This window comes from Antechinus flavipes, chromosome 3 (assembly GCF_016432865.1).
Source record: "Antechinus flavipes isolate AdamAnt ecotype Samford, QLD, Australia chromosome 3, AdamAnt_v2, whole genome shotgun sequence".
Taxonomy (NCBI): Eukaryota; Metazoa; Chordata; class Mammalia; order Dasyuromorphia; family Dasyuridae; genus Antechinus; species Antechinus flavipes.
The window spans coordinates 261,316,293-261,342,211 of NC_067400.1; the positions used below are offsets into that span (position 1 = coordinate 261,316,293).

A 25,919-nucleotide genomic window follows, 5' to 3' on the forward strand; every position below is an offset into this window, starting at 1 on the left:
TTGTTTTCTCACTTTTTGGGAGGGGGGTTAAATTAATAAAGTTCAAAATTATTTCCATACCTTTCATATCTCCCTTTTCAAATACTTTGAAACTCAGTCCTCAAAAGCATAATTATGTCCCCTCTTGCAAGGATCTTTTTCATGTACATTTAATGTAACTGAATTACTTTTTCTATCTTCTTTTAAGTTCGACTTATATAATGTTCTTAATGATTTTTTGTAAATATATATAGAACTCCAAAATTAGAATCCAAGTATAGTGGCTTTACCATCCATGATGTTTTTTAAAAAAAGCTTGTTATTAAAGTAATTTTAAATCTTATCCTTTTTTTTCTGTGTTGTCCTTATTCCATTTTCATCCTTAAATGCTCTTGGAAAATGCATTTATTTAACTGAGTCTTTTAATAAGCTTTTAAAAAACTAACTTAACTGATTTATTTTCTCCTGCTTCTCTCTATTTTAGATAGTCATGATGTTCATTATTTTGTACTTTAACTCTCTTAAAATGTTTTCTGAAATTTAGTATTTAGCAAATTCTGGCTATTAACAATAAGGTCTGTAACCTACATATGCTTTCTTCCTTTGCTACTTGGAAGAATTTTTAAACTGTCAAATAAAATCCTTTCAGAGATCTACTTGAGCATATGGTTATACCAATATACTTACAAGTAGTAAACAATAATTAATGTTAGAGAAAGATTCAGAATGACTTCCTGAAAATAAACAAAATGGGGTAAGATCTCTGTCAGTAGAACACCTGCATCAGTAAGCTTAGAGATCCATTTAAGTTTTGATGTATATTCCAGAAGGTGATGTGACCCTCATAGTTGCCTGATTTGTTATATGAAAATTATTTGTACGTGGTTTGAATTGAATGTTGAGTTTAATAACTAAAGTGGAGGTTTGGCTCTTTCTCATTAGGGGAATCCATTATAATCTTATTTTCTTCCTTCAAATTACAAGACTAACTAAATTGTAAAATAATTGAACATAAAAGGATTGCAAACTATATTCACTCTTATTTCAGTATCAGTATTTTTTTTTGGTTGTCCTTCATTTAAAAGATTCATTAAATTTGAATGTATTAATAATGACTAGTCTCATGTATTTTACTTTAAAAGTATTCTCTGGTTTACATTTTGAAAGTCAAATAAGCTAATAAATAGTAAAATACAAGTAAAATGTGGAACAAGAATTAAATCAATTCATAACATTCATAGTTTATAAAATATGAATATTTTCATTTGATTCCACTTTAGATATCTTGGCCGGCTACCATTAATGGTATTGGAGAATATGCTTAGTATGAGACTAAGATTTTTTTCAATAATTTTCATTTAAAGAGCTATCAAAATGATTCTAATGAGTTATTTACCTGGAATTGTGCTTTAAATCCAGCTACTTAGCATAAGGCACTATAGTAGAAATGAGTAATTATATTAAGTAATAGGTTATTCTTCAAATTATTAAGTATTGGTCAAATAGTTTTTTGGTTTTTCTTGTTTTTTAAAAGAGTATGATACTTAATCAGACATTATTACCCCCTAAAATAATAACCAATAAAATGTAAATAGGTGCTAAACCATATGCCTACTAACCCACCTCTATAAAAATTTTTTGAGCATTATCTTTATACTCATCAAAAATATTCTTGAATGTATGAGAAAGGAACAGACTAGTTTTTTACAAACAATATTCTATAATCAACTACATCTTTTCAATCACATAGTTAACTAAAAAATTTAGGATCTTTTTGTGCTTATTAATTTGTTGACTACATACAAATTGATCCTTTCAAATAAACAGCTACCTTAAAAGGCCTCTCTCAGCAAGGTATTAAATGTGACAAAATCACACAAGATTTCTTGAAAGACATAACAGATATTTCCCATGGATAATAAATTCCCTTTGTATTCTCCTGTTTGTGAATAATAATATATTGAATTCATCAAGGCTCAGAACACTTTAAAACCTACATCTAGAATCTTTAATCACTTTAAAGTATTTGGCTTCTTAAACTATAAAAATCAAGAAAGTAAAGTATTCCTTAATGTTAGCTATGAAGAGTTGTTAAGTGGACATTCCATAAACCTGGTTCATCAGTATATATATCTTGAAGCTCTGGATGGACAATGAACTGATGAATTGAATTGAATTGACTAAAAAATGTATAGTGGTCAGAACTTTTTCTTGGAAAATATTATTGACAAGTTTTTGTTTTTACATTTGAATGTGTTTTTTCCTTAGTCTCTTTCCTAGAAAATCATATCTTATTACGAAGGATGAAAAATTAGTGAGAGGGGGTGGGGGTAACTAACCACTACATCAACTAATTATATGTAGTGTTCCATACCAGATCTTTTACCTCTGTAAAGAAGGCAGGGAGTGCACAGTACTCTGAATGACTGTAGGCTTCTCATGAACGGTCCATGAAATCCCTTCTAATTCCAAATCTATGATCCTTTGTTCGCTACAAAGTTAGAGTAGATGGCATCATTACAAATAATGAATTTGGCAGAAGAAACTGCATAAAGATTGTCTTCAGGTAGATAGATATGTGACTTGTAAAGAAGGACATCAAGGAGCACATCTAGGAGCATAAAGTGTGAATTGCATAATTGCATAATTCCAAAAAAGTATAGACAAGAGCCATACAGAATAAGAAGACATGGGTGGATGCATATTGCTGAAAAGAGTACCCTCATTAATGAAATAAAAATTATATCACATTAAATGTGTTCATTCTTCAATGTCAGATGAGAATTGTGATTCTTTTTTATCACATTGCTTCAGTGGGAAATGTCTAATCTTTGAAATAAGTTTTCTGGGAATGCAATTCTGCCATAAATTTGAGTACAGTGATTTTGATTCCCTCAATGTGTAGAAATATTTAGAGAAAGAATTAAAGTATACAGAAATACCATAATATAAACATAGAATACACATCAAAATTCATTTCTCTGCCATGACTTAAAAAGGAACAATTTATGTTCTAGAAGATAGATTATCAGAATAAGATTCATGTTCTCTTCCTGATTCTATTACTGATTTACTCAGTGATTGTAGACAACTAAGTTTATCTCTCTGGTTTCAGCATAAAATGGTGATAAATGATATCATCATATTTTTAGAGAACATTGTTATAGCAGATTAATTATTCCAAAGGGTCTGCCAAAATAACTGATTCTATATATAACTTCTAGCACTTTTTATACCTTTGAAGTAATTATTACAAGTTATGTCATCCATATCAGGAACCTTTAAAAGATTAAGTGATATGATCACGGTTAAGCATACAGAGCTGAGATTTAAAACCAGACCTCTTCTATACTAACTTCAATATCTTTTCCACATTCAATACCCTTTCTTAGGCCTAGAAAGCTTAAGTTGAGCCTTTCTTGATCTCTCTTCACCCTTCCCCATCTTCTTCCTTAAAGTACAGGAAGGTTCTTAAGCTGATGTGAATTGGATGGTATTTTACATCCCATCTAGCTTTTAGATTCTGTAATTCCGTGAAATTTTTCTAGTCTACTTTGTCCGGATCTTGCCTTTGCCCTCATCACTCAGCAATAATATATGCTTTATAAAAAATACTTGTTAACTAAATTAAAAAAGGACAGATATGAGAGAAAGTCCATAAATAATACAATGAGACTTGGCAACTGAGTGAGGAAGATGAAATGACTTAAAGGTTGGGAATATAGATGACTTGAAAAATGATGGTGACATGAATAGAAATGGGAAAGTTTAGAAGACAGGTGGTTGAGGAATGGATGAAGTATAAATAAAAAGTGTTAAATAGGAAATAGTGAGGTTAGTATCCCAAAGGAGATCCTGGTGGAAATGTCCATTGGGTAGCTGGTAATACAGAGCTGGAATCAGATAACATTGCAGGTTTTGATAGTTGGGTGCATAAAATTAGCCACTGAATTTTATGATTAATCAGATTATCTAAAGATATGATTATCCTAGGGAAAGAGATAAGAACCTAAGATAGAAACATGAGTAATGCTCAATAAATAATGCTTACTAATAGCAAGTAACTGAAAAGGATTGGTGAGGAAGGAACAAGGGAGAAGTATGAGGACTAAGAAAAGACCTTTAGACTTACTAAGAGATCTTTATTAACTTTGAAGAGAATAGGTTCATTACTGTGGCAGGGTTAAAAGCCAAAAAGAGAGAGATAATTGGGCATAGTGAGTCCATATAAGTGCTGACAATTCTTTCTAGGAGTTTGGCTTTCATAAAAGAAACATAAGATTGGTGGCTTGTAAAAATGACAGGTGAAAAGAGGAGGTTGGGAATTAACCATGAGTGAGGAAAGATTAAAAGTGGGAGGAGAGGAGATCAAGGACGCATAACTTAGCAAAGAGAAGGGTTATCTCTGCAGAGACTGGAGCAAAAGAGAAGATGACTGATTATGAAATGGTGTTTGAACCAAAGAATTTGAGAGAAGGGGAACTCCCAGTAGATAGCTTCTATTTTCTTTGGAAAGAGGAGTGTTACAACAAATCACTTTGTTGATTGGGATACAGAGAGTGATATAGGAAATCTGAAGAGAAGGGAAGGTTTGGAATAATTATCGGGGAAAGTCCTATAGAATCAATCAGAGAAGATTACAAGGATTGCCTTGCAGCAATGAAGTCCTAGTAGAGACTAGATAAACTGTATGAATCCATTGCTGCACTCCTTGAAAAAGAAAAGTGAGTTGGAAATCTGGAATGATAGCAATGAGAAGTTGATTTAGATATTCCTCTTTTCAGAGAAAAAAGTTACTAGGTCATAGTAGCAAAGAAACAGTCTAGAAGTACAAATGAGGATAAAAAATTATTCTTGCTTTTCTTGACCTTAGACATATAAAAGGAGAAATTGACACTAGGAAGGGTAAAGAGGGGTTCATCATCTTTAGGCCGATTAATATGTGTTTTAGTATAAGCATTGTGAAGAAATTTAGGGTAAAAGGAGTTTTGGTAATAGAGCATGAATTCCAGAGGATACAGTGAAAGGAATAGACATAGGAGGATGTGTACCAGAATAATCCAAGTTAGAGTGGATTAAATAGAGAGGATCAGGGAGGGAATTCTCGACTTAGGCTATGGAACAAGGGGATAAGGGAGAGGTATGAGCATAGTCCTTTCCAGGGAAATGATAAGTTAATAGGAAGCATCTACTCCCACAGTCCTGTGATGACAGCATGAAGTTATTGTAGTCCTTGATTACCTTTGATTCCCAGAAGACCAGGGTCTCTTATAGTTCTTACATTCCTAGAATTAAAAATAAAATGGTGATCAGGTACCTGAGAATACTAAGCTCATGCATTACATCATCTCCCTCCAATTCTTCTCAAGATAGCAGAGGATGAGACCATATCCTGCAAATATACATGGTATGGTCATTTAATTCCCACTTTGAGTCCCCCAAAGCAAAGCTTCCCCCATTACATTATGGATGCTAAGGAACAGTATCTGAGATACTTTAGAGATCTTTTGATAGCAGCACCTTTGCTGCCCTAAATACCTGAGACAATGTTTTATCTTGGTGATATTCCTTAGCTGCTAATATGCTAATTCCCCAGTCTCCAAAGAATGAAAGTCATCCAGAAGGCTGTGGGAAACCCATGGTTGTTGTTAGTAAGCTATAGCATATTACCAGCAATAATTTGTAAGCAAATAATACTATAAAAGTATCATCCAGGTAGTGTATAAATAAGAAAGAGGGTAGATTGATCATATAGCAATAGCAAAAGATGTAATACATGGACAGCCCAAATTTTACATTGACATTTTAAACTTCCAATGTTAAAAGATAAAAACTCCATGTCTTCAATCTTCTGTGAAGGATTTATGGGAGGACATGTACAAGAATCATTCAGGACAGAAAAAAATATGGGTAAGTTTCAGACCATTTGAGAGAAGACATAAGTGAGATATTTTTAAAATCCATTGACATTTTATTTGCTACTGGATATGGGCAGTCTTATTTAATTTGACTCCACTTCCCAAACTTATGTTCCAACCAAACTGGACTTTTCCAAAGCTAGATTAGATTCTCTTCCCCAAGTATTTTTTGTCTTTGCACAAGCTATCCCCCCATCTCTAGTAAATACTTTTCCACTTCTGCTTTGTATTTCTTTAAGCTCAGCTTAAGGCCCAACTCCTTTAAAGTATTCCTCTCTTGTTCAGCTAGTAGAGAAAAGTTCTTGTAGACCATAAACTCCTTAAACTCTGGGATTATCATTTTCGTTTTTGTATCCTCAAAAATGAGTACAATAACTTGCACTTGGTAGACATTTAATAAATATTTGTTGTTTTCTAGATAGGAACTTAAAACTGGAAACAAGGAGTGTAAGTACTACAACTGGAATATACTTTGAATATATGTGAGTTTATATAATAGCGTGGGCAAACTTTAAAAGATTTTTCCATTAAGTATATATTTCATGTATACAAAAGAGAAATAAATATATTCCATTTATGCTTCATCACAAGGCAAGCCCTTTGATGGGTTTGGGGTTACTGGGGGTTTTTTGGGCAGTTTTATTCACATTATAGTATTGTGGAATTATAGTAATTGTTAATATCTCATTGAAGATGGTTGCTTTCTTTAAATGATTGGCTATATCATTTTATCTTTAATATTTTTCAGATGAATCCCAGGCAGTGGAGCCATATCTCTGAAAGTGCCAAAGACCTGGTTCGCCGAATGTTGATGCTGGATCCAGCTGAAAGGATAACGGTCTATGAGGCACTTAATCATCCTTGGCTTAAGGTAAAGAAAAGAGGAATCAGAACTTTATGCAGTAGGCTCTGTCCTTAGACGAATTTTAATTTTATTTCAGCTATTTTACATTCTGCCTTATCAATCTTCAGGAGAGAAGGAGATATGGGAGTGCAAGTGGAGAATTAAAGATTGAGGTCAGGAAAAGCTGCATAACAATTATATCTGTATAGAAGTGGAATAGGCTACTTTGGAGACTTGGTTGGTTCCTCCAACTTGTTATAGATGGAATTTTTTATATATGAACTTCTCTGAGGTTTCTTTCAACTCTCATGTTCTGTGAATCCCTGATTCATGTTTATTTTAATACAGTCCTTGAATTTCCATCTCCATTCACACATTGCTACCATGGTCCCTCAACACTTTTCACTTTCATGAATTTATCTTCTTCTCATGTTTTTCCATTCCCATTCACCCTTAACAAAAATATTTCCAAGACACAGGACTGACCATATAACTGTTTTGCCCTCAAAATTTCAGAGACTCCATAATGTATCTAAGGTAAAATGTAATTCTTTAACCTGACATTGAAAGTTTCTTGTTCCAGTTTACCTCTCTAAACGTAGGTCACATTTCAGCCAAACTGGATGACTTGTTACTTGAAGCCATTCTATTTTTCTGGACACTGTTTCTTCCTCTCTAACTTTCAAAATTCTTTTCCTTCAAGGCAGGAGTACCATCTTACCCATGGAACCTTCCTCAATCCCCCACATTATTAGTAAGGGCCCTATTTACTCAAATATACCAAAAGCTCTTTACCTTTTTTCCCTTCATTGCCCTCACTTTCTACTTTATATCATACTTATATATTATTATTCATGTCATATTCCTTTTGTACTCTCCCCAGCAGAATGCTAAACCCATGGGGATATAAGAACAATTTGATTTTTGTCTTTTGATTCCAAACATTTAGCACAATGCCTTATAGATAGTAGTGGCTTAATAATTTTTTGGCAAATATATGTATTACTCCATTGAAATTTTTCAAATCACTGCTCTCTGCCCATAGTCTATATAACTTTACTCACTCCATTCCCTATTCCCTTCATAATCTTTTTATAATCTATGCCTTTTGAAATGCTGCTCAACTTTTGAGGCCTTGATGCAGTGCCTTGCCAACTTTCTCATGAAGCATTCTGCAAATGCTTGTCACTAAAGTAGCTCTGATCTTCCTCTAAATTCTTAAAGCATTTTGTTTGTATCCTTCCTGTTATTTACATGTTATAGTCTATTTTCTGTTGTTTTTATTTTTTGCATGTCTTATCTTTTTAACTAAATTGTAAGCTCCTTAAGGTCAGGTAATATTCACCATTATGTCCCTAGCAGCTAGCACTGAGCTTTCACAGAGAAAATGTTCAATAAATATCTGTTAACTATTTAAATCAAATATTTGTTGACTAGCAAGGCAATTTAATATGATAGGTCATTAAGATACAAAGAAAAATTTGCCATTGCAATATCAGAAAAATTAAATCATTTTGGATGATTGCTTTTGGAATAAGTAAAATTTAATTTTGGGAGTGGAATTTTTTTCTTGCTCTGCAATGCTATTCTTTTTTAAAGAATTATAAAAATTATCTTCAATTTTTCTGTTGAACAAAATCACTGATCAAAATCATAATTTCCTACTCATCTGTATTTCCTTTATCATTACTCATTGATGATTATTGAGCAGAAAAAATGTGCACATATTTACAGAATTAAAATAGGTGAACTATGCCCACCTACTTCATAATGACTTCATAATTCTTACAAAGAAGGAAAAAGTCACTGCCATGCAGTCAAGTGGATGTTTAAGTGGCACTGAGAAAATATATTTACACATGACAGAGCAGTAGTACAAAGAGATTCATAATTTATTTTTGGATGAATAATATATACAGAAATGCTACAAGAGTCCAAAGTTAGGTGAAAGATTACTGGGAAATCAAGAAAAGGTTTCATTGAAAATACACATTTTTAGTGGCATTTAGAAAGCCAAAGCAGGATTTGGATCTATCAAGAGGAAGGTAAGGTAGGAAATAGAATTAACAAAAATAAAGTGGTGATAAAACAAAAATGATCTTTCATTGAAATTAGACCACTTTGAAATAAATATAGTAAAAAGAGTACTCAATTTTGAATTAATAATGTTACTCAGTCCAATGGGTAGCTTAAGTCACCGAAGGTTTTCTAATAGGAAAGTGAAACTGGTGTATTATTAGGTGATTAAACTGAGAGTTGGATGACACAGTGATTTGAAGTGGGAAGAGAGACTCATATGAAAGCCATTGTAGTGTTTCAGGCAGAAAATATGGATGGCCTGAACTAGATCTATGAGTTCAAATGTTGGAGTTCTTGTTCTTCTCAAAACACAGCCGGTTTAGCTTAGGGCCCTCCGAATATCTCCAAATCCAAAGGTTCTGTCCGTTAGCCTCTGCCTCTGCTTTCTTCAGCCTCCAACCAGCACAGAGATGGAATGAATCTCTTGTCTCCTTCACTTGGGGCTTGGCTAGCTTTCTGGTGAGTCTTTCAGACCAGCTTGGTCTCAGTGGGGGGCGTGCAGGAGCCCAGCCACCTACCACAGTGGTGTGAGATGAAGATGAATCTGGTTGTCCACTGAACTCTCGACTTGTAGCTTCTTCACTCTGAAAGACTTCTTTGACTGGCCCATTGAAGCTCTATTTATGCTTCTTCAAGAGAGGGATTGTGGGTTTTCTCCCATAGTGCTCTCTGGCCCAAAGAGCTTCAAGGGAGGTGTGAACTCATCCCATACTTCTGAACTCCAATGAGTAAAGGTGTGAACACAAGCCTTGTATTAATTAGTTCTACTTAGTACCTTGTTTCAGGTTCTGCCCAAAACATCTTCTTGTAAGATTAGATCAACTCTAATGAGTTAGCAGTTTGTAAAGATTCCAACATAGATCTATGACAGTAAGAATGGAAAATGCAAATCTTGTGAGAGAGATGAAACAAGAATAAGTAAGACTTGCCAACTGCAGGGAAATAGGGGAAACAATGGAAAGGAAAGCAAAAGGTAAGATAACTAAAGGCAGGGGCAGAGTAGTTAGGAAATCATCGAGTCCCATTAGGTAAACAGAAATGTGGGACTGGAGCTTTAGAATATGATGAGAGAGGCAGAGACAGAAAAGAGAGAAATCCTGGAATCATTTTGTCCTAGAAGAAAAAAGTTCCCAGAGTCACTTGTCTTCTCAGTGTACTTAAATCAGTAGTAGAACTCCAGGAAGCATAATGGGATTTAGCTAGGGGAAAGTGTTACCCTAGTAATTTATCTTCAGTTGTGTTAAGATCAAGTATTTTGTCTTACTTGCTAAAAGAGAGAAGCATATTATATTAATTTTAAACTGCCTTTGTAAAGGCTTTCTTACAGGAATTAGGCATTCATATTTTTCTGTCCATGTGTTTTTGGGTCAACTGAGTTAACCAAGTTAGTGATTATAGCATATACTTTGTAATCCCAGCAGTATAAGGTACCTGAGACTGAATTTGATCAACTTTTATATTATTCTCAACCATTTGGGTCTCTGAATTCTGTATTTCAAAACATGCCATCTTGTGAATGCAAGTTTGGCAACATCAAGGTAAATGGGAATAACTAGGAATTATTTTTAAGGTAATTTTTACAATATTATAGTTTTAGTTTCATGTGTGTGTGTGTGTGTGTGTGTACATATATATATATATCTCTATATCTATATCTAAAATGGGAAAATATTCTATCTTCAATAAACTATTTTAGCTTATTTAGATTTGGATGCCTAAAATTATTTTGGAGTTCCCCATATTTTAATCAATAGTTATTGAGTCTAATTAATATGAAACAAGAATCAAACAGAAAATTTTTACATTTTTTGCTCTCTCAATAAGGCTACTGCAAGTATGTTCTTTCCTTTGTTAAATGGTGAGATGAATGTAAAATGTAAATTTTAATGTGTAATTCAAAGTTTAATTTCATATTTATTAAGGTTAGTAAAATGGTAAAATTTATACCCAGTTATGTAAATATGTGGGCGTGTGTGTGTACTTGTCTTGTACTTATCCAACTGTTACTTGTAATTCATAAGAAAAAACATCATGAGATTTTATTATATGTGTTCCATTTTTATAATATGTTTTTATCTTGAACTCAAGAGTTTTCATTATTTCATTATATTATTGTAATTATTAAATGACATTTTTTTTCTTTTGGCTTGAGGCAAAGAGGTTATTGTTTCACATTATTTTAGCCAGGAGACAAAATCAAGATGTTAAGTTGAAAAAGTTTTATTGGACATAGAATTTTCCCTTCGAAACATAGAAATAAAATCAGTCAAGTACTTATTATGGTTAATAAGGCTTAATAATATGGTTAATAATATAGGAAAGACTATGTACAATGTATTAGTAATACACAAGACAAAAATGCTTGACTCCTGTTCTCATGGAGTTTACTTTTTTTCTTTCTTTTTTGTTTTGTTTGTTTGTTTTGTTTTGTTTTCCACTGGGGCTAGGGGAGAACTATATGTTGCCAGATAAGTAATGGACCAGAACCCTAAAGCTAAGAGTTTCCAGAAGCAATGAAAGAGCAAATATTTTAGGCATGGGGCCAATTTGTGCAAATATATGAAGATAGGAGATGGAATGCCATGCATAGGCAATAGCAAATAACCCAATTTGACTTGGAACATACAGTATGCAAATAATTTAAAATCTGTCTGGAAAGATAACTTCCTTTTATTATACATGCAATAGAGAGCTACTGATGTTTTAAGGGAATGGGCATAGTTAATAATAAGAGCATCATTTGCCTTCTAAAAATTTTAGCTTATTCAATTTTAATCTATAGGCTTATCCTCTGGGAATTTTATCATTGAATATTTCCTCTGCCATCAGAATTCCTTCCTAAACTAAGGGAGTAAATTTGATCTCCTACATATCATTGAGATTTTGTGGGATGAAACAAAAGTGGAATGACTATGTGAGGAAATTTTAAGAGGAGGAAGGAAGAATGGAAGAGGAGAGAACATGATGAAAAACATTTGGTCCATTGAGGCAGAAGCAAAAAAAAAAGCAATTTTGTCATCACAATATACTAAAGACTACCTGAATAACCAGAGGAAATAAGTAAGGCATTTGGAAAACAAATCATGAGCATGGCACAGAATTATGCTAGAGAGTGAGCGCCTAGATGGCATGGCTGATAGAGTCCAGCTCTGAAGTCAGGAGGACTTGTATTCAAATCCAACCTTAGACGCCTACCACTTACTAATTGTGTGACCCTGGATTAGTCACTTAACCCTAATTACCTCACCAAAAAACCCACAATTATTTTAGGAGACGGGACAAGGTATTTATTGGGAAAGAGATGAATCAAAGGATGCTTGGGGCTTGCCATGCAAGTAAACAGATGACCAAATAAAGAAGACAGAGCTCCTTGATTCTATTATTGTTTGTTTTATCTGTCAAAGATAATGTCCTTATATGTTACTAAACAGAAATGATTAATAGGGAGGGGATGCACATAATAAGTAAGTTAATTTTAAGAAAGCTCCTCAACATCCTTGACTAATTCATAGCCCAGCTCACCCAAATAAATGGTATCCTCGGGTAGTTAAAGAATTGACAACCTTGTTTGCTAAGCCACTGAAGCAATAGTTGAAAGGTCACAGAGACTAGGAAAAGTATTAAAGAACTAAAGGCCATAGGCCAGTAAACTTGACTTACACTGCCAAAAAATTCTAGGAATTGGTTATTAAAATGATGGGTCTTGACTATCATATGTAAAGGAAGCAGTAGTTGCAAAGAGCAAGTATGACTTCATTAGAGCAGAGTTTACATGGAATTCATTTTCTTTTTTGATATGTAGTTGTTATTCTGTAGACATCGCTTATCCAGATTTTAGCAAAGACTGATAAGATATCTGGTATCGTTCTTGTGAGAAAAATGGAAAGATAGATTAGACAGTACTAAACTTGATGCACAATATGTTGAATGTACAGCTGTAGTATATTCATTAACGGTTCGCTATCCACTTGGAAAAAGGTATCCCTTGAAGAAAACTTTTAAGAAACTGTTCTTGGTACTGTGCTGTTTTAAAATTCTTATTGATGACTTGGATGAAGAAATAAATGACATACTTTTTAAATGTACAAATCCACAAAGCTGGGAAAGGTAACTAATAAACTGGAGAGTAGTCTAGATCTAAACAAATACTGACAGGCAAGAACAGAGGGATGAATCCACTTAAATTGAATTTTTTAGGAATAAATAAAAAGTCTTCTACTTGGGTTTAGATAGACTTTATAGATGGGGAAGCATATAGTTACATAACAGGGTCTACAAAAGATTTGAAAGTTTTAATGTGTCAGTAAATCTGTAAGTTAAAAATGCAAAGCTGGAGCTTTAAAAAAAAAAAAAAAGCTAATTCTGTCTTTATTGAATGTATTTTAACAGAAATGTTCATAGGACTATAGATTTAGATTTGGAAAAGACCTTGAAAGTCATCTATCTCATTCTCTTCCATTCTATTCCTCATTACATCCACACTTGCATCACTTTATGGATGATGAGACTGGAGCCCAGAAAAAATTAAATGATTGGTTCAAGTTTACAGATGTGGCAGAGCTAGGACTTCAAGTCTGTCACCCTATCTACTATGCCATTAAATTAGGAAGAAAATTATACTCAATTTAATTCTAGGATTTTATAAATGGATTAAGTTGCACATTTATAGCAATGGACTTTCTATAACACCGCTTATAATATGACAGGGATAGTACTGTAAATATTGCATGGGCTGAATTAATCTGTGTATTTTGGCAAAACTATCCCAAGTCCAATTTTAAATGGTGATTATGATTTAAAGTAATTATGAATAACTTGTGTTATTTAAGCCATGTAATTAGAAAACTAAAAATGCATTATTCCAAAAAAAAAAAAACCACTGCCTTTTTATATTCTGATTTCATTATTGAAAATACAAAATACCATTTTAATTTAAATCTTGAACTCTTTTCCTCTTTGTGTAGACTAAGCTGGTTTGTCATTTTTATAAAATTCATAATAATTTTCAGTCATCTGTTACATTGACTTTGCAGTTTGATATTGATAAAATTTCTTAACTTTTCCATGTGATTTAATATTGGTAAACGTGTTGTCTCTCATAGGAGAGAGATCGCTATGCCTACAAGATTCATCTTCCTGAAACGGTAGAGCAACTGCGGAAATTCAATGCAAGGAGGAAACTAAAGGTAAGATTTATAAGAATTAATGAAGACAAAGTAACCCAATTAATATTAGTAGTTTCTTGTAGAAACCATATAAAAAAACTTAGAAAATTTACAAAAATTTACAAATCACTAGTAATTAGAAATGCAAGTTAGCTGTACTCCTGATTCACCTAGATGTTCTCCACAATACCCTATGTTGGAATCTTCTCTCTTTTTCAGCTTCATTGTTGTCTTCCTCCATTAGAATGTAAGCTTCTCTAAGGCAGGAACTCTTTCTGCTTGTATTTTTATTCCCAGAACTTGGCACAATACCTGGACATAGTAATTGCCTAATAAAATGCTTGTTGCCTTGAGTTGTGTAACTTTGATAAGAAAGATACATGAAGTCCAGGGAATATTTATATTTATATATATATATATATATATATACATACACATACATACACATACATACACATACATACACATACATACACATGAATTAGTGAAGGAAAGAAAAAGCATTTATTAAGCACTTACTCTGTGGAAAGCATTGTAATAAATGTTGGGGATACACATGTAAAAGTGAAACAATCCTTGTTCTTATAGAACTTACATTCTAATTTAAGGAAGATAACAAATATAGAAGGGTTCAGCTGCAAGAACAGATTTGAGGATGCCTCAACTTCCCCTTAATAAATAATTTGTTGCCAAGGTTCATCAATTTTTACCTTCAACAAGTGTCTTGAATATGCTTCTTTCTCTCCTCCAACAATTACATAGTTGTATATATACAATAGTCTATAGCAGTCAGTCTCCCTACCACAAGTCTCTCCCCTCAGGTGTCAGAATGGATCTTCCTAAAAGCCCAAGTATCTCCTCCCTCCCTCTCTCTCTCCCTGTTCTTCTCTCCCTCCTTTCCCCCCCTTTCCCTGTCTCTTTCCCTCTCTCTTTCTCTCTCCCTCTCTCGCTCTCTCCTTCCTCCTTCCTTTCTCTATCCTTCCCTCCCTCATATCCACCCACTAACCCTCTATGCCCCTATAAACCTTAGTGGCTCCTTATCACCTCCAGTACCAAATATAAAATCCTGTTTGGCGTTCAAACCCTTTCATAACCTGACCCCTTTCTTCCTTTCCTTCTTCTTATCCCTTAACCCCCTTAGTACCTTTTAATCCCAAGGAAGGGTTTCCTTGTTGGTTCCTTACACAAGAGACTCCATCTCTTTACTCTGGCCATTTTTACTCTCTCCCTTCCAGGCGTGGAATGTTCTATTTCTTCATCTTCACCTTCTGGCTTCCCTGACTTCCTTCAAATTCCAGCTATGCTGGTACCTTCCTTCTGTTGATTATTTTCACTTAGTCCTGTACATAGTTGTTTACGTGCTGTCTCCCACTTTAGACTGTGGACTCTTTGAAGGCAGGAATTGTTATTTTTCATTTATTGTACCCCCAGCACTTAGCACAGTGACTAGCATATAATAGTTGTTTAATTAATATTGATTGACTGCCTACCAGAAGGTGCAGTAGTGGGGAGAGAGAGAAGAACCAAAGCCCAGGGATATTTAGAGTTTGGCAGGGCATTATTGGATAATAATGGCAGAGCACATAAGACCTAGTGGTCTTCTGTTTACTGAAGAGATATAGTTAATTACTCATCACCAAAGTGAGATGGTAAGTCATATCCATTTATGATCTATGGGATCTGGGTAGGCAGGAGTGGGTGGAATATTGAGAAAGAGCTTTCACCAAATCTAATCAGCTGGGTTCTCTGGTACTCTTTGAGATCTCAGAGGGAAAGGGGTATGCTGAAATTGGAGATGGGAAGTACTATTGCCACATATAAAGGGAATATTTCACATGAAAATGAGAATTGAATCTTTGTTTTCAAACATTTCTAAGTGTTCTTAGCAAAATAAGGAAGATTAGAAGATGGTTGAATTTAAGTAATGATATAATAAACTCTTATTTGGATATGTTGATTCTGACATGTAAAGAATCCAAAATCCAAATCACATGTAAATTTCTAGTAATTAATGAATGATTTTTGACTGCAATTTAGGAGAGATATTAAGGCTGGATTTTATAGATTTGCATGTCAACTGCATAAAGATGATATTTCAACCAGTGAGAATTGGTAAGATCATAAGAGAAAAGATAGAGAAAATAGAATAATATCCAGGAGGAATTTGGAGGAATTTCACACTTGACAGGCAATTGAAATTCCATGAAGGAAACTGTAGTATTTGGTAATATAGAATGAAACCCAAGAAAAAAACAGTGCCCTGAAAATCAGAGGTATAATGTGGAAGAAGAGAGTGTGATATGCCACCTAAAAAGCTACAAAGTGATTTAGCAGGAGGACAGAGAAAAGGCCATGGGATTTAGCAGCTATGAGATGACTGGTATCTTTTGAAAGAAAAATTTCAATTGAATGATAAGATTGAAAATAGATTTGAAGGAATTTAGAAATGAATGAGAGATGAATAAACAGAAGTAACAAACAACTATAGAAGTTGGCTGTAAAAGAGAAAAAAAGATTTAAAAAAATTAGCTTGAAGAGATGACAAGAGTCTAGTAAAAGTCTTTGCAGGATAAAGAAAACTGGGCATGTTTGTAGGCACCAAGGAAGGAGCCAAGTCAGTTGGGAGAGATCAAAAATCAGTTGACCAATCAACTGGCATTTATTAACCATCTACTAAATACTAGATACTAGGGATACAAATAGAAAAGTGAAATCGTCCCTGCCCTCACAAACTTATGGTCTACTTATAAGGAATACACTACATGTTGGGGAATGGTAACCAGGGAGAGGAGTTTAGATAAAGGCAATCACAGATATTATGAGTGGAGACATAAGGCATTCCATTTTCATGACTTTCTAATAGAAATGCAAATAAAAATAACCCCTAGCTTTTACCTCATACCTCAACAAATTTGAAAGGATGACTGAAGAATAAAATGTGAGTATTTGAAGAGGTAGTAGGCAGACAGGCACTTAAATGCAATATTGGTAGAGTTATGATTTGATCTAAACATCTTGAGAAGCAATGTGTAATTATGCTAAAAAGATAACAAAAAATTCATTTGTTTTGACCCAGAATTTCTACTACGAGGCAAATGTTCCAGAGAGATCAGAGACAGAAAAAATGGTCTCGTATTCACACCACTGTAGTAATATCATTTATTGTGGTAACAAAGAATTGGAATCAGAATGTGTTCATCAGATTGAGCAACAACTAAACAAAATTTATATAGAGAAGAGTATCTGAGTACTGAGTGATAAGAAATAGTGAATTTGACTAATTCAGAGAAGCATGGGAAGATTGACATATATTGATGCAGAGTAAAATAAGTTGGAAAAAAAAAAAACAAGAACAACAAATCGCCATATGCTTTGTAATTATAATGACTGAGCTTGATTCTAGATAAGTTAGAAAAAATTAATCTTCCTTCATTCATTGTGAAAGTATGTGGTATTCTGAGTGGAATATTGCATATATTATTAAACATGGTTGACATGACCCTAAATTGATTTTTCCCCCTTATATCTTTTAATCAATGGTGGGAAGAAATGTATTCATAACTGAAATTGATATAAAAACAAAAGACTAATAAAAATAAGGCAGACAATATTTAAGCTTATCTATTCATTTTTTTACACTTTTTTATAAATATGAGTATTATATAGCCATCATTGCAGCTCAGGAACTCTCTTCCTTTTACACCTCATTCTTTTAAGTGATTAGCTTGTGTATTTTTCTATTCATAGGAAGGAAGATCAATCAGTTAATAAACATTTATTAAATGTCTGCATGCAACAGATGCTATGCTAAGCCCTGAGGATACAAATACAAGAGGAAGGAGGGAAAAGACATCCCCTGCCTTCAAGAGCAGTATAATAGGAGAAGACAATATTCAAAAAGAAATTGAAGAACTTAGGTTTAGGGGGACGTGGTGAAGTCTAAAGAAGTATTAGCCTGAGAATCTTTCTTAAATAGAGGCCTGAGAGAGGCCCCAAGGTAAAAGGTACTGCAGGGCATGAGTGGCAAAGCTGACCACATCTTGTGAAATGATGAGGTTCCTGGAGACAGGATAGAAAAGTCTACAAGAATACAGCTGAGCAAGAAAGAAGGAAACATACATTTATTAAATGTCTGCTAGATGTCAAGCACTATGCTAAGCACTTTTCAGATATCTAGGCAGATAGCACTTAAGGATCTGAGGGCACAATTGAACTCAGGATTATGGCCAGGCCCAGCCCTCAATCCGTTGTGTCTCCTTTTAATACCCACTTGAGCACAGTCTTCACCACAGATGTACTACTGTAGCCTCTTTCTGCCCACCGAACATTTCAGCATATACTCTGGGTGCTTGCATTTGGATTTTTTAGAGATTGACAATATAGTTTGATCCATCAAAAGATTGTTGGTATCAAAAAGATATGTTTCTGTCTTGCAGAGAAGTTTGGATTAATTGGAAGTGCTCCACAACTTTCATAAATACAATCTAGCTTTCTCCTTCAGTTCTGGGCCCAACTTATTGTCATTTGTTCATATCTCCAAGTTATATATATTGATAGACCATTTCAGTGGTTGCACATTATGATCTGGATGATAGTTAGTCTTTATCCACTTGGTTTTTATGGTATGGATAATTAAGCTAGCCTTTTTTTTAATGTTTGTGAATTTTATTGAAGATTCTTTTTCTAAGGACCAGTTCTCTCAGAAAAGAAATTCTAGAAATCTTCGCTCTTTCCTTGATGGCAAGGCCTACTTAATTTGTATATTCCCAGGACGTAGTATAGTGCTTTGTCCTTCTTAGGGGGAAAGGGAGATAGGCAGGCCTGCAATTTCATTGGTATGAGGAATTCCTGATGTAGAAAACTTCTCTGACAATGCAGATCAGAAACTTCTCTGTAGTTTGGAGTCCATGAGATTTATCTAGTGCATTTAGAGGCTAAATGACTCATTTTTGCAATCTCAAAAACAGCACTAAAATCCATGTCTTTATTTTTTTTAATGTTTTATTATTGTTGTTGTTTTTAGCCATAATAATACTTTTTCCAATCTCCTCTCTACCCACAATGGACTCCTCTCTTCTTATATAAAAAAATAAATAAATAAGCAAACAAGTTTTTTGGACATTGCCTATCAATTTACACTTCAGTTTATATCTACACAAATTCTTTAGGCAACCTCAGTTTGGATACCCCCAGAGATTGGTAACATTCTTCACTCTATAGCTATATAACATCTCCAGAATACGATATTAAAAATATGGGTTCAGAAATGTTGGTATTTAAAATAATTGATTTTTAGGGTAGGTGGGTGGTACCATGGATAGAGCTACAAATGGATCCCCCTGAAGAGTTGACAGTTGGAAGTCCTAGAATCAGGAGCTAATAAGTGTGTGACCCTGAGCAAGTCACTTAATTCCATTTGTCTTCTTCCCCTCCCCCATCCCTCCAAAAAATCAGTTTTTAAATAGAAGTATGATCTAACACCTCTCCAAAGAGAGAGAGAGCTCTGAAAACAATATTGGTCATTGCATTAATCAGAATTCTGATGTCTTTTACTGCCCCTTTTTTTGTGTTGAAACACATGATTTGATAGAACTATAACTTTTATTTATAGTTATATGAATTAACCAATCAAAAAATCTGATTTAGCTGGTCACTTCATGTAATTATAATTTGATTGGCATCTTAGGATATTTACCTCTTTTATTTTTAATAATCCCTCTGTTTTTCTTACTTCACTGGAACATTTTTCCAATGTTCTGGTATTTTTTGTGTGTTTTTCTTAACCCTCCCCAAACTTTCCTTATTCCTTGCATTTTGAAGTGTTCAAAGTTTTGTTAGAATGGTCACCTTCCAGTTTCCTATTTTATATTTATATTTACACACACTAATACATGTAATGTTTTTATATATTTCATTATATATCTGAACAGTTACAGAGTATCATTCACAACAATCACTGAATTACACTTTTGTTTACTTTGTTTTCCCAGATTGAATTTCCGAGTCCTAAATCCTATTGCACTTAATGCTTTGTCCCTTTCCAAAGTTAAGGAAAGGGTAAAAAGTATTTCTTCAAGTCATCAGCAGAATTTCTAAATTCAACTCTTGGTGTTCCTTCATTTATAACTATGTTAATAAATTTATAAAAGCTCAGAGGTTTTATTTTACAGAATCCCAAAAGACATGTTTTTTGATGTTCAGATTGAAACCAACCAAATACAACTAGATGGAAGTCTTTCATTTTTGAAAAATGATCTGTTGTCCCTTCAAGTAAAAACATGTCTTATTTTAATTATAATTAAGAATTCTTTACGGTAGTCTCTTCTTAGAATGGAAATCTACTCTTTTGCTGATAAGAGGAAATAAAGAAAGAAGGTACGAAATACATTAGTTGGTCTTAAAATAAATTGGTAAATTGTTGGCCAAATGTGTCCATAGTCCATTATAAATTGGTAAATAAATTTTTTAAAACTATCATTAACAAGTTATATAAGGCATTACTAAAACATGTAAATCACAATAGTTTTCCATACTGATCTTTCAAAAGACATGTCCAAGATGTTAGTTTTCTCAGTAATTTTATGACCTCTAACATCTTTGTGCTTATGCATATATCTGTGCTACATACAGAAAGGCCCTCAATTATACCAAAAAAATTTCCCATTTTGCCTTTGACATAACTGTTATTTTCTCTTTTTTCCCCCTGAGTGTGTTTGTTTTATTAACAGATCATTGTTGTTGCTGCTGCTTTTAAACTTAATGAATTTTTTTATGTTTTATTTTAGGGTGCAGTACTGGCAGCTGTATCAAGCCACAAATTTAACTCATTCTATGGGGATCCCCCTGAAGAATTGCCAGATTTCTCTGAAGATCCTACCTCCTCAGGTAACTTTACTAAAGCATATTTCTTTATCACATCATTTTTATTTCATTACAAATAGTCTTTAGAAAGCTCTTCTATTTTTTCTCCACTTCACTGGTGCTAGCTACATGGTTTACTAGAATGCACACTGACTTTTGTAGACCAGGGTCTAAGTCCACATTCATGTGTATGTTCATGCATACATGTGTACATGTACATATAGTGATATATATGTATATATTCATATACAAACCCATAGGCACATGTAAAGACATAGATGTTTATATCTTTGTCTGTCCATGCATGTGTGCATCTTAGCACAATGAAGATACTTATGTATGAATGTAGATGTGTGTGTGTTTTGTCTATTATTTGTGACACACTGTATTTGAGTCTGTAAATATATATATATATATATAGATTAGGCTGTGAGCTGATTGAGAGCAGGGATACTTTTTGCCTTTCTTTATCTCTGCTGTTTAATATAATATTTGGCACTATTGACTCTGTGTGTGTGTGTGTGTGTGTGTGTGTGTGTGCGTGTGCGTGTGCGCGCTGGTATATATTTGTCTCCTGGTGTATACTTATACATATATCAATGTTTAATTATATATAATTGTCTATATGAGATTGTATTAATGTATATACAAGCTTTTTTCTGTCATGTCTCATGTGTATACATGTTTATATCTGTTGAAATACACACTCATTTGTCTATACATGTGTCTGTGTGACACGTGAATATGTGTGCATATTACAGAGAGGTGTGCATGGCTATGTATGTGTGTTGTATTATAATTTGTACATATGTGCATGTTATATAACATGTATATTATATATGCAGGTTGTGGTTTTATACATATATGCATATGTGTGTCTGTAAATATACAAATGTATTTTCGTATGTAGGACAAAATATTTTTGCACATGTTTGCTTATGTTTTCTGTGTACATATATATGTACAGGTGTTTTCTGTAAACATATATCTGAGTGCATTTATATTACTATTTCTGTATAGATATCTATATACATATATATGTGTATGTATGTAGAGGAAATATAGGTATGCATATGTATATTTATAAATGTGTGTAAGTAGCTATGGATATGTACAAAAGTATGTGTTATGCAAATAAATATTCATAAATGTATATAGTTATGTGTAATAGGTGTCTTTGTACAAAGATGCATGTATGTAAATAGATATTTGTGTATATATATATATATATATATGTATGTATATGTATGAGTGTATTTATAGAGTTATGTGTATCTCTAGGTATAGGGATGTGTGTATATATGCATATGAATTTCTGTCTGTATATGTACTTCTGTGTATGTGTTTATTTATTTGGGTGTGGGTGGGTAGATTAGGTATCTGTTTGTAAAGATTTATGTATATGTGTCTGTAGACTATGTATATGTGTCTGTAGACTACAGAGTAGGATAGCAAATCAGAGACAGATAGAATGTTTACAATAAATAAGAACTCGACTGAAATTAGATATTTGTGACTGTTATATGTAGATATAGATATAAATATGCATGGTTGTTAATAGGTAGATATTAAAATCTATGTTTATACATGAATGTTTTGATTGTATGCATGACTGTATCTATGTAGATGTATGCCTTTGTGTTTCTATGCATGTTTATTGATGGTCCTATGTGTTCATATATATACAACATGCATTTCTTGAATGTGTTTGTGAACATGCATATAAATATATGTCAATATCTGTGTCTGTAGATGGGTATGTGTTTGAGGAAGGCATGTGGTTCTGGGCTTGCTTCAGGTATATATAGGTCTTATATATCTTGGAAAGGTCTTGTGGGAGTATATGTGTGTCTGGATCTTTGGATATATATGTGTGTGTCTAGGTTTGTGAGTACATTTTTGTTACTTTAGGTCTGTATGTATATGTGTTTCTCTTTATGTTATGTGGAGGCCTGTGTGTGTCTCAAAATCTTGTGTATTATTTGTATGGGCGTGTATCTGGGTCTGTGAGTAGGGCCTGCGTGTCTCCATGGCTATATAAATGCATATTCATAATGTGATTCTCAATATTGACATCAGTGTATATATGTATTGTGTGGACATGTGCATCTGGATAATTAAGGTGAAGAAGGGAAAAGTTTCTAGATGCATGTGTGAGCATATGTTGGTATATATTTGTCTCCTGGTGTATATGTTTATGTATCCAAGTGTATATGTGTGTTTAAGTCTACATACTTTTGTCCATTTCTCTGTCTTCATTGTGTCTCTGGGGACATATTTGTGTCTATGTCCTTATATACATGTACCTTTGTGCCTCCCCCATTTGAATATAAGGACCTTTTGAGGAAAAAAAATCATTTCATTCTTTATACTTATTTTTCTACCACCCACTACAGCAAATGGTTGGCATTTAATAAATATTTCTTGATTTGGTTTATGTGGGTATGATATGTCTGTGAATGAATATATCTGTGTGGTATATCCATGTTTGTGCCTAAGTCTAAATTAATTTGTATAGCTGTGAGAGTGTATGCGTACAGAGACACACAAAGGTCTGTGGGTGTGGTTCATTTCTAATTTCCATTTCTAATAAATCTTTGAGCTATTGATCTCTTTGTAAGGATATATGTCTCTGGGTATGTATAGGTATGGGGGGAGTATTGTGAATATATATGTATAGGTATGCACATGTATATTTGTGTGCACACATTTTACACATTAGGACTATGCTTGTGCATAAACACACATGTTTGTGTTTAATGCATCTATGTTTGGCTTCACACAGATAACTCTATCATGTATGTAACTTATGATTGTACAGGTTGTACTTACGTGCATGTGTATGCACATATGTGCATTGTTCTTTGTAAAAGTGTATGCATCATGATGTGCATGTGTGCACTTTGTCTATAGAGGTGCCTGTGTATATATGTGCATTTGTGCATATCTCCTCTCCATGCATTTATCTGAGTACATAGATATGTGAGTATGAGGAAATGGCTATAGATGTGCTGTTGTGTCTAGAGGTATCTGTATGCATGGCTTTGTAGGTACAGGCATAATCTACGGAGATGTGTAACTCTGCATATAGAAGTATGTACGGTTGTATAGGTGTGTGTCTCTGCATGGAGAGGCAAATCTTTCTCTGTGGGTGAATTGTATATACAGACTGTGTCTTGGCATGTATGTTTGTAGTTATTTATTTTTGTGGGTATGAGTGCATAATTTCATTTTCTTGGGGAACATATATAGGTGTATATGTATATACACACACACATATATGTATGTACATTTGTGGACCTGCTTCTATAAGGGTCTGTCTATGTGTATGCATAGGTATTGTATATGTATATATTTTTATCTATATAGATATAGATATTTCTGTATGTCTCTATGTGTGTTTGTATGTATGGAGTATGTCTGCATGTGTGTGTGTATCTGACCACATGTGTGTGTGCATGCATTTGTATAAGACATTCATTTAACAAGTATTTATTAGCAAATGCTATATACCAGGCCTCTGTAAAGGCCTACTATGATGTCTTATCCCAATATGGAAGCCATCCTGTATCCTGCAAAGTTGTCGACAGATTCTACTGTGCTGGAAAGGTTTCCAATCAGTTTGAACAATAAACCTCTGCTTTCTGAAGACAAATCAATAAAATAAATTCATGAAGACTCATCACCAATAGGTTGACCACATGGTGATGAATTCTTGGCCAGGGCAGCCCATGAAATAACAATATGAGGGGTCCTCAGTCTTGTGTAAATCTTTGTGTTGTTTCTGCATTGATAGTAACAGAATAGTCAAAAAATGGTCAGAGGTTGTAAAGAAGCACAGTTTTTAGAACAGCTCTAAACTAACTTGGCAGCTACTCTAAATGCCCACTCTTTATCCATTGACCAATGAATGTACTTGGTACTAGAAAAACTAAATCATATCTGTCAATACATTCTCATACTTTATGAAATATAAAGGACATAATGGTTAAATGAAAAGATGACTTGTTGGTTATCTTTGAAGAAGCAAAGAGTCTACAAAGAAGAGATCCATGCTAAGGGCAATAAAATTGTTAGAGCTTTGAAGGATTAAGTTAGGAAACATTTAGAAAATATCTTAGACATTTTTGCCAATATATTACAAGATCCCACTTTGTCAATATTAATTGATGATAGGAAAAAAAATCATTTTAATTGGTTGAACAGAATACCAGCTTACCAGGCTTTTTGGTTTTTGGTTTTTTATAACAAAGTTTTCTGTTCATAATTACATTTTTTCAAGATTACTTGAAAAATATAACAGCATAAAAAGAAAACTAATAAAAGAATTAACTTTGTTTGATGATTCTCTCTCTGATCATAAATATCAAGGAAACATGTCTGGTATACTAAAGGTATCTGTCACTCTTATGAAATACATCCAACATAATGTCCAAATTGACAAAGAATAGATAGCCTATAAATGATGGGGTTTTGCAGATGACAGGAAGCCCTGAAACACCATAGAATCCTCTGGAGAGTTCCATAATCATTTAAAAGAATTTAGCTTATCTTCCAAGAAAAATCCAAGTGGATAAAGCACATCTACTGCCCAAATAATGATATTAAATTAGATGGACAACCTATAAAGCTTATCTATCTGTATAGATTTCTTACACTTTACAAGTAGACTAGAAATTGATCCTAAAATTAAATCAGAAGATTAAGTTACATTGCCTTGTGAAAGGTATTATTATTCAGTGGATTATTCTAATTATGCACATAAGAAAAACTAAACAGATAACAAAATTGCTTATTATCCAGATTACAACATGCATTTGGAGGATCAGTCCTTTGAGTTAGTATGTTTGAGAGATGTTCTGCCGATAAATGACTAGTAAACCTAGATTCAAACTTCTTTGTTTTTACTATCTTTGTGACTTGGTCCAGTCACTTAGATTCTGTGGTTCTCAATCCCTACATTTATAAAATTGAAGGGGTAGAACTAGGCTTGAGTTTTAATTCAGATTCTGCTTTGCCACTTAATGAATTTTGTGACCTTTGGTAAGGCATTTTCCCTAATTGGGGCTGTAA

At 33.5% G+C, this 25,919-nt stretch overlaps 1 protein-coding gene across 13 annotated transcripts in view; it reads left to right on the top strand.

Annotated features, from left to right (window-relative positions):
• Positions 1-25,919, top strand: part of CASK (calcium/calmodulin dependent serine protein kinase) — a 430,649-nt gene that overhangs the window by 302,006 nt on the left and 102,724 nt on the right. For all 13 annotated transcript variants that reach the window (XM_051984998.1, XM_051985006.1, XM_051984997.1 and 10 more), the window contains exons 8-10: positions 6,646-6,768; positions 13,923-14,006; positions 20,771-20,870. In XM_051984998.1, the coding sequence (XP_051840958.1) occupies positions 6,646-6,768; positions 13,923-14,006; positions 20,771-20,870 (307 nt within the window). The remainder of the gene's footprint in view (positions 1-6,645; positions 6,769-13,922; positions 14,007-20,770; positions 20,871-25,919) is intronic.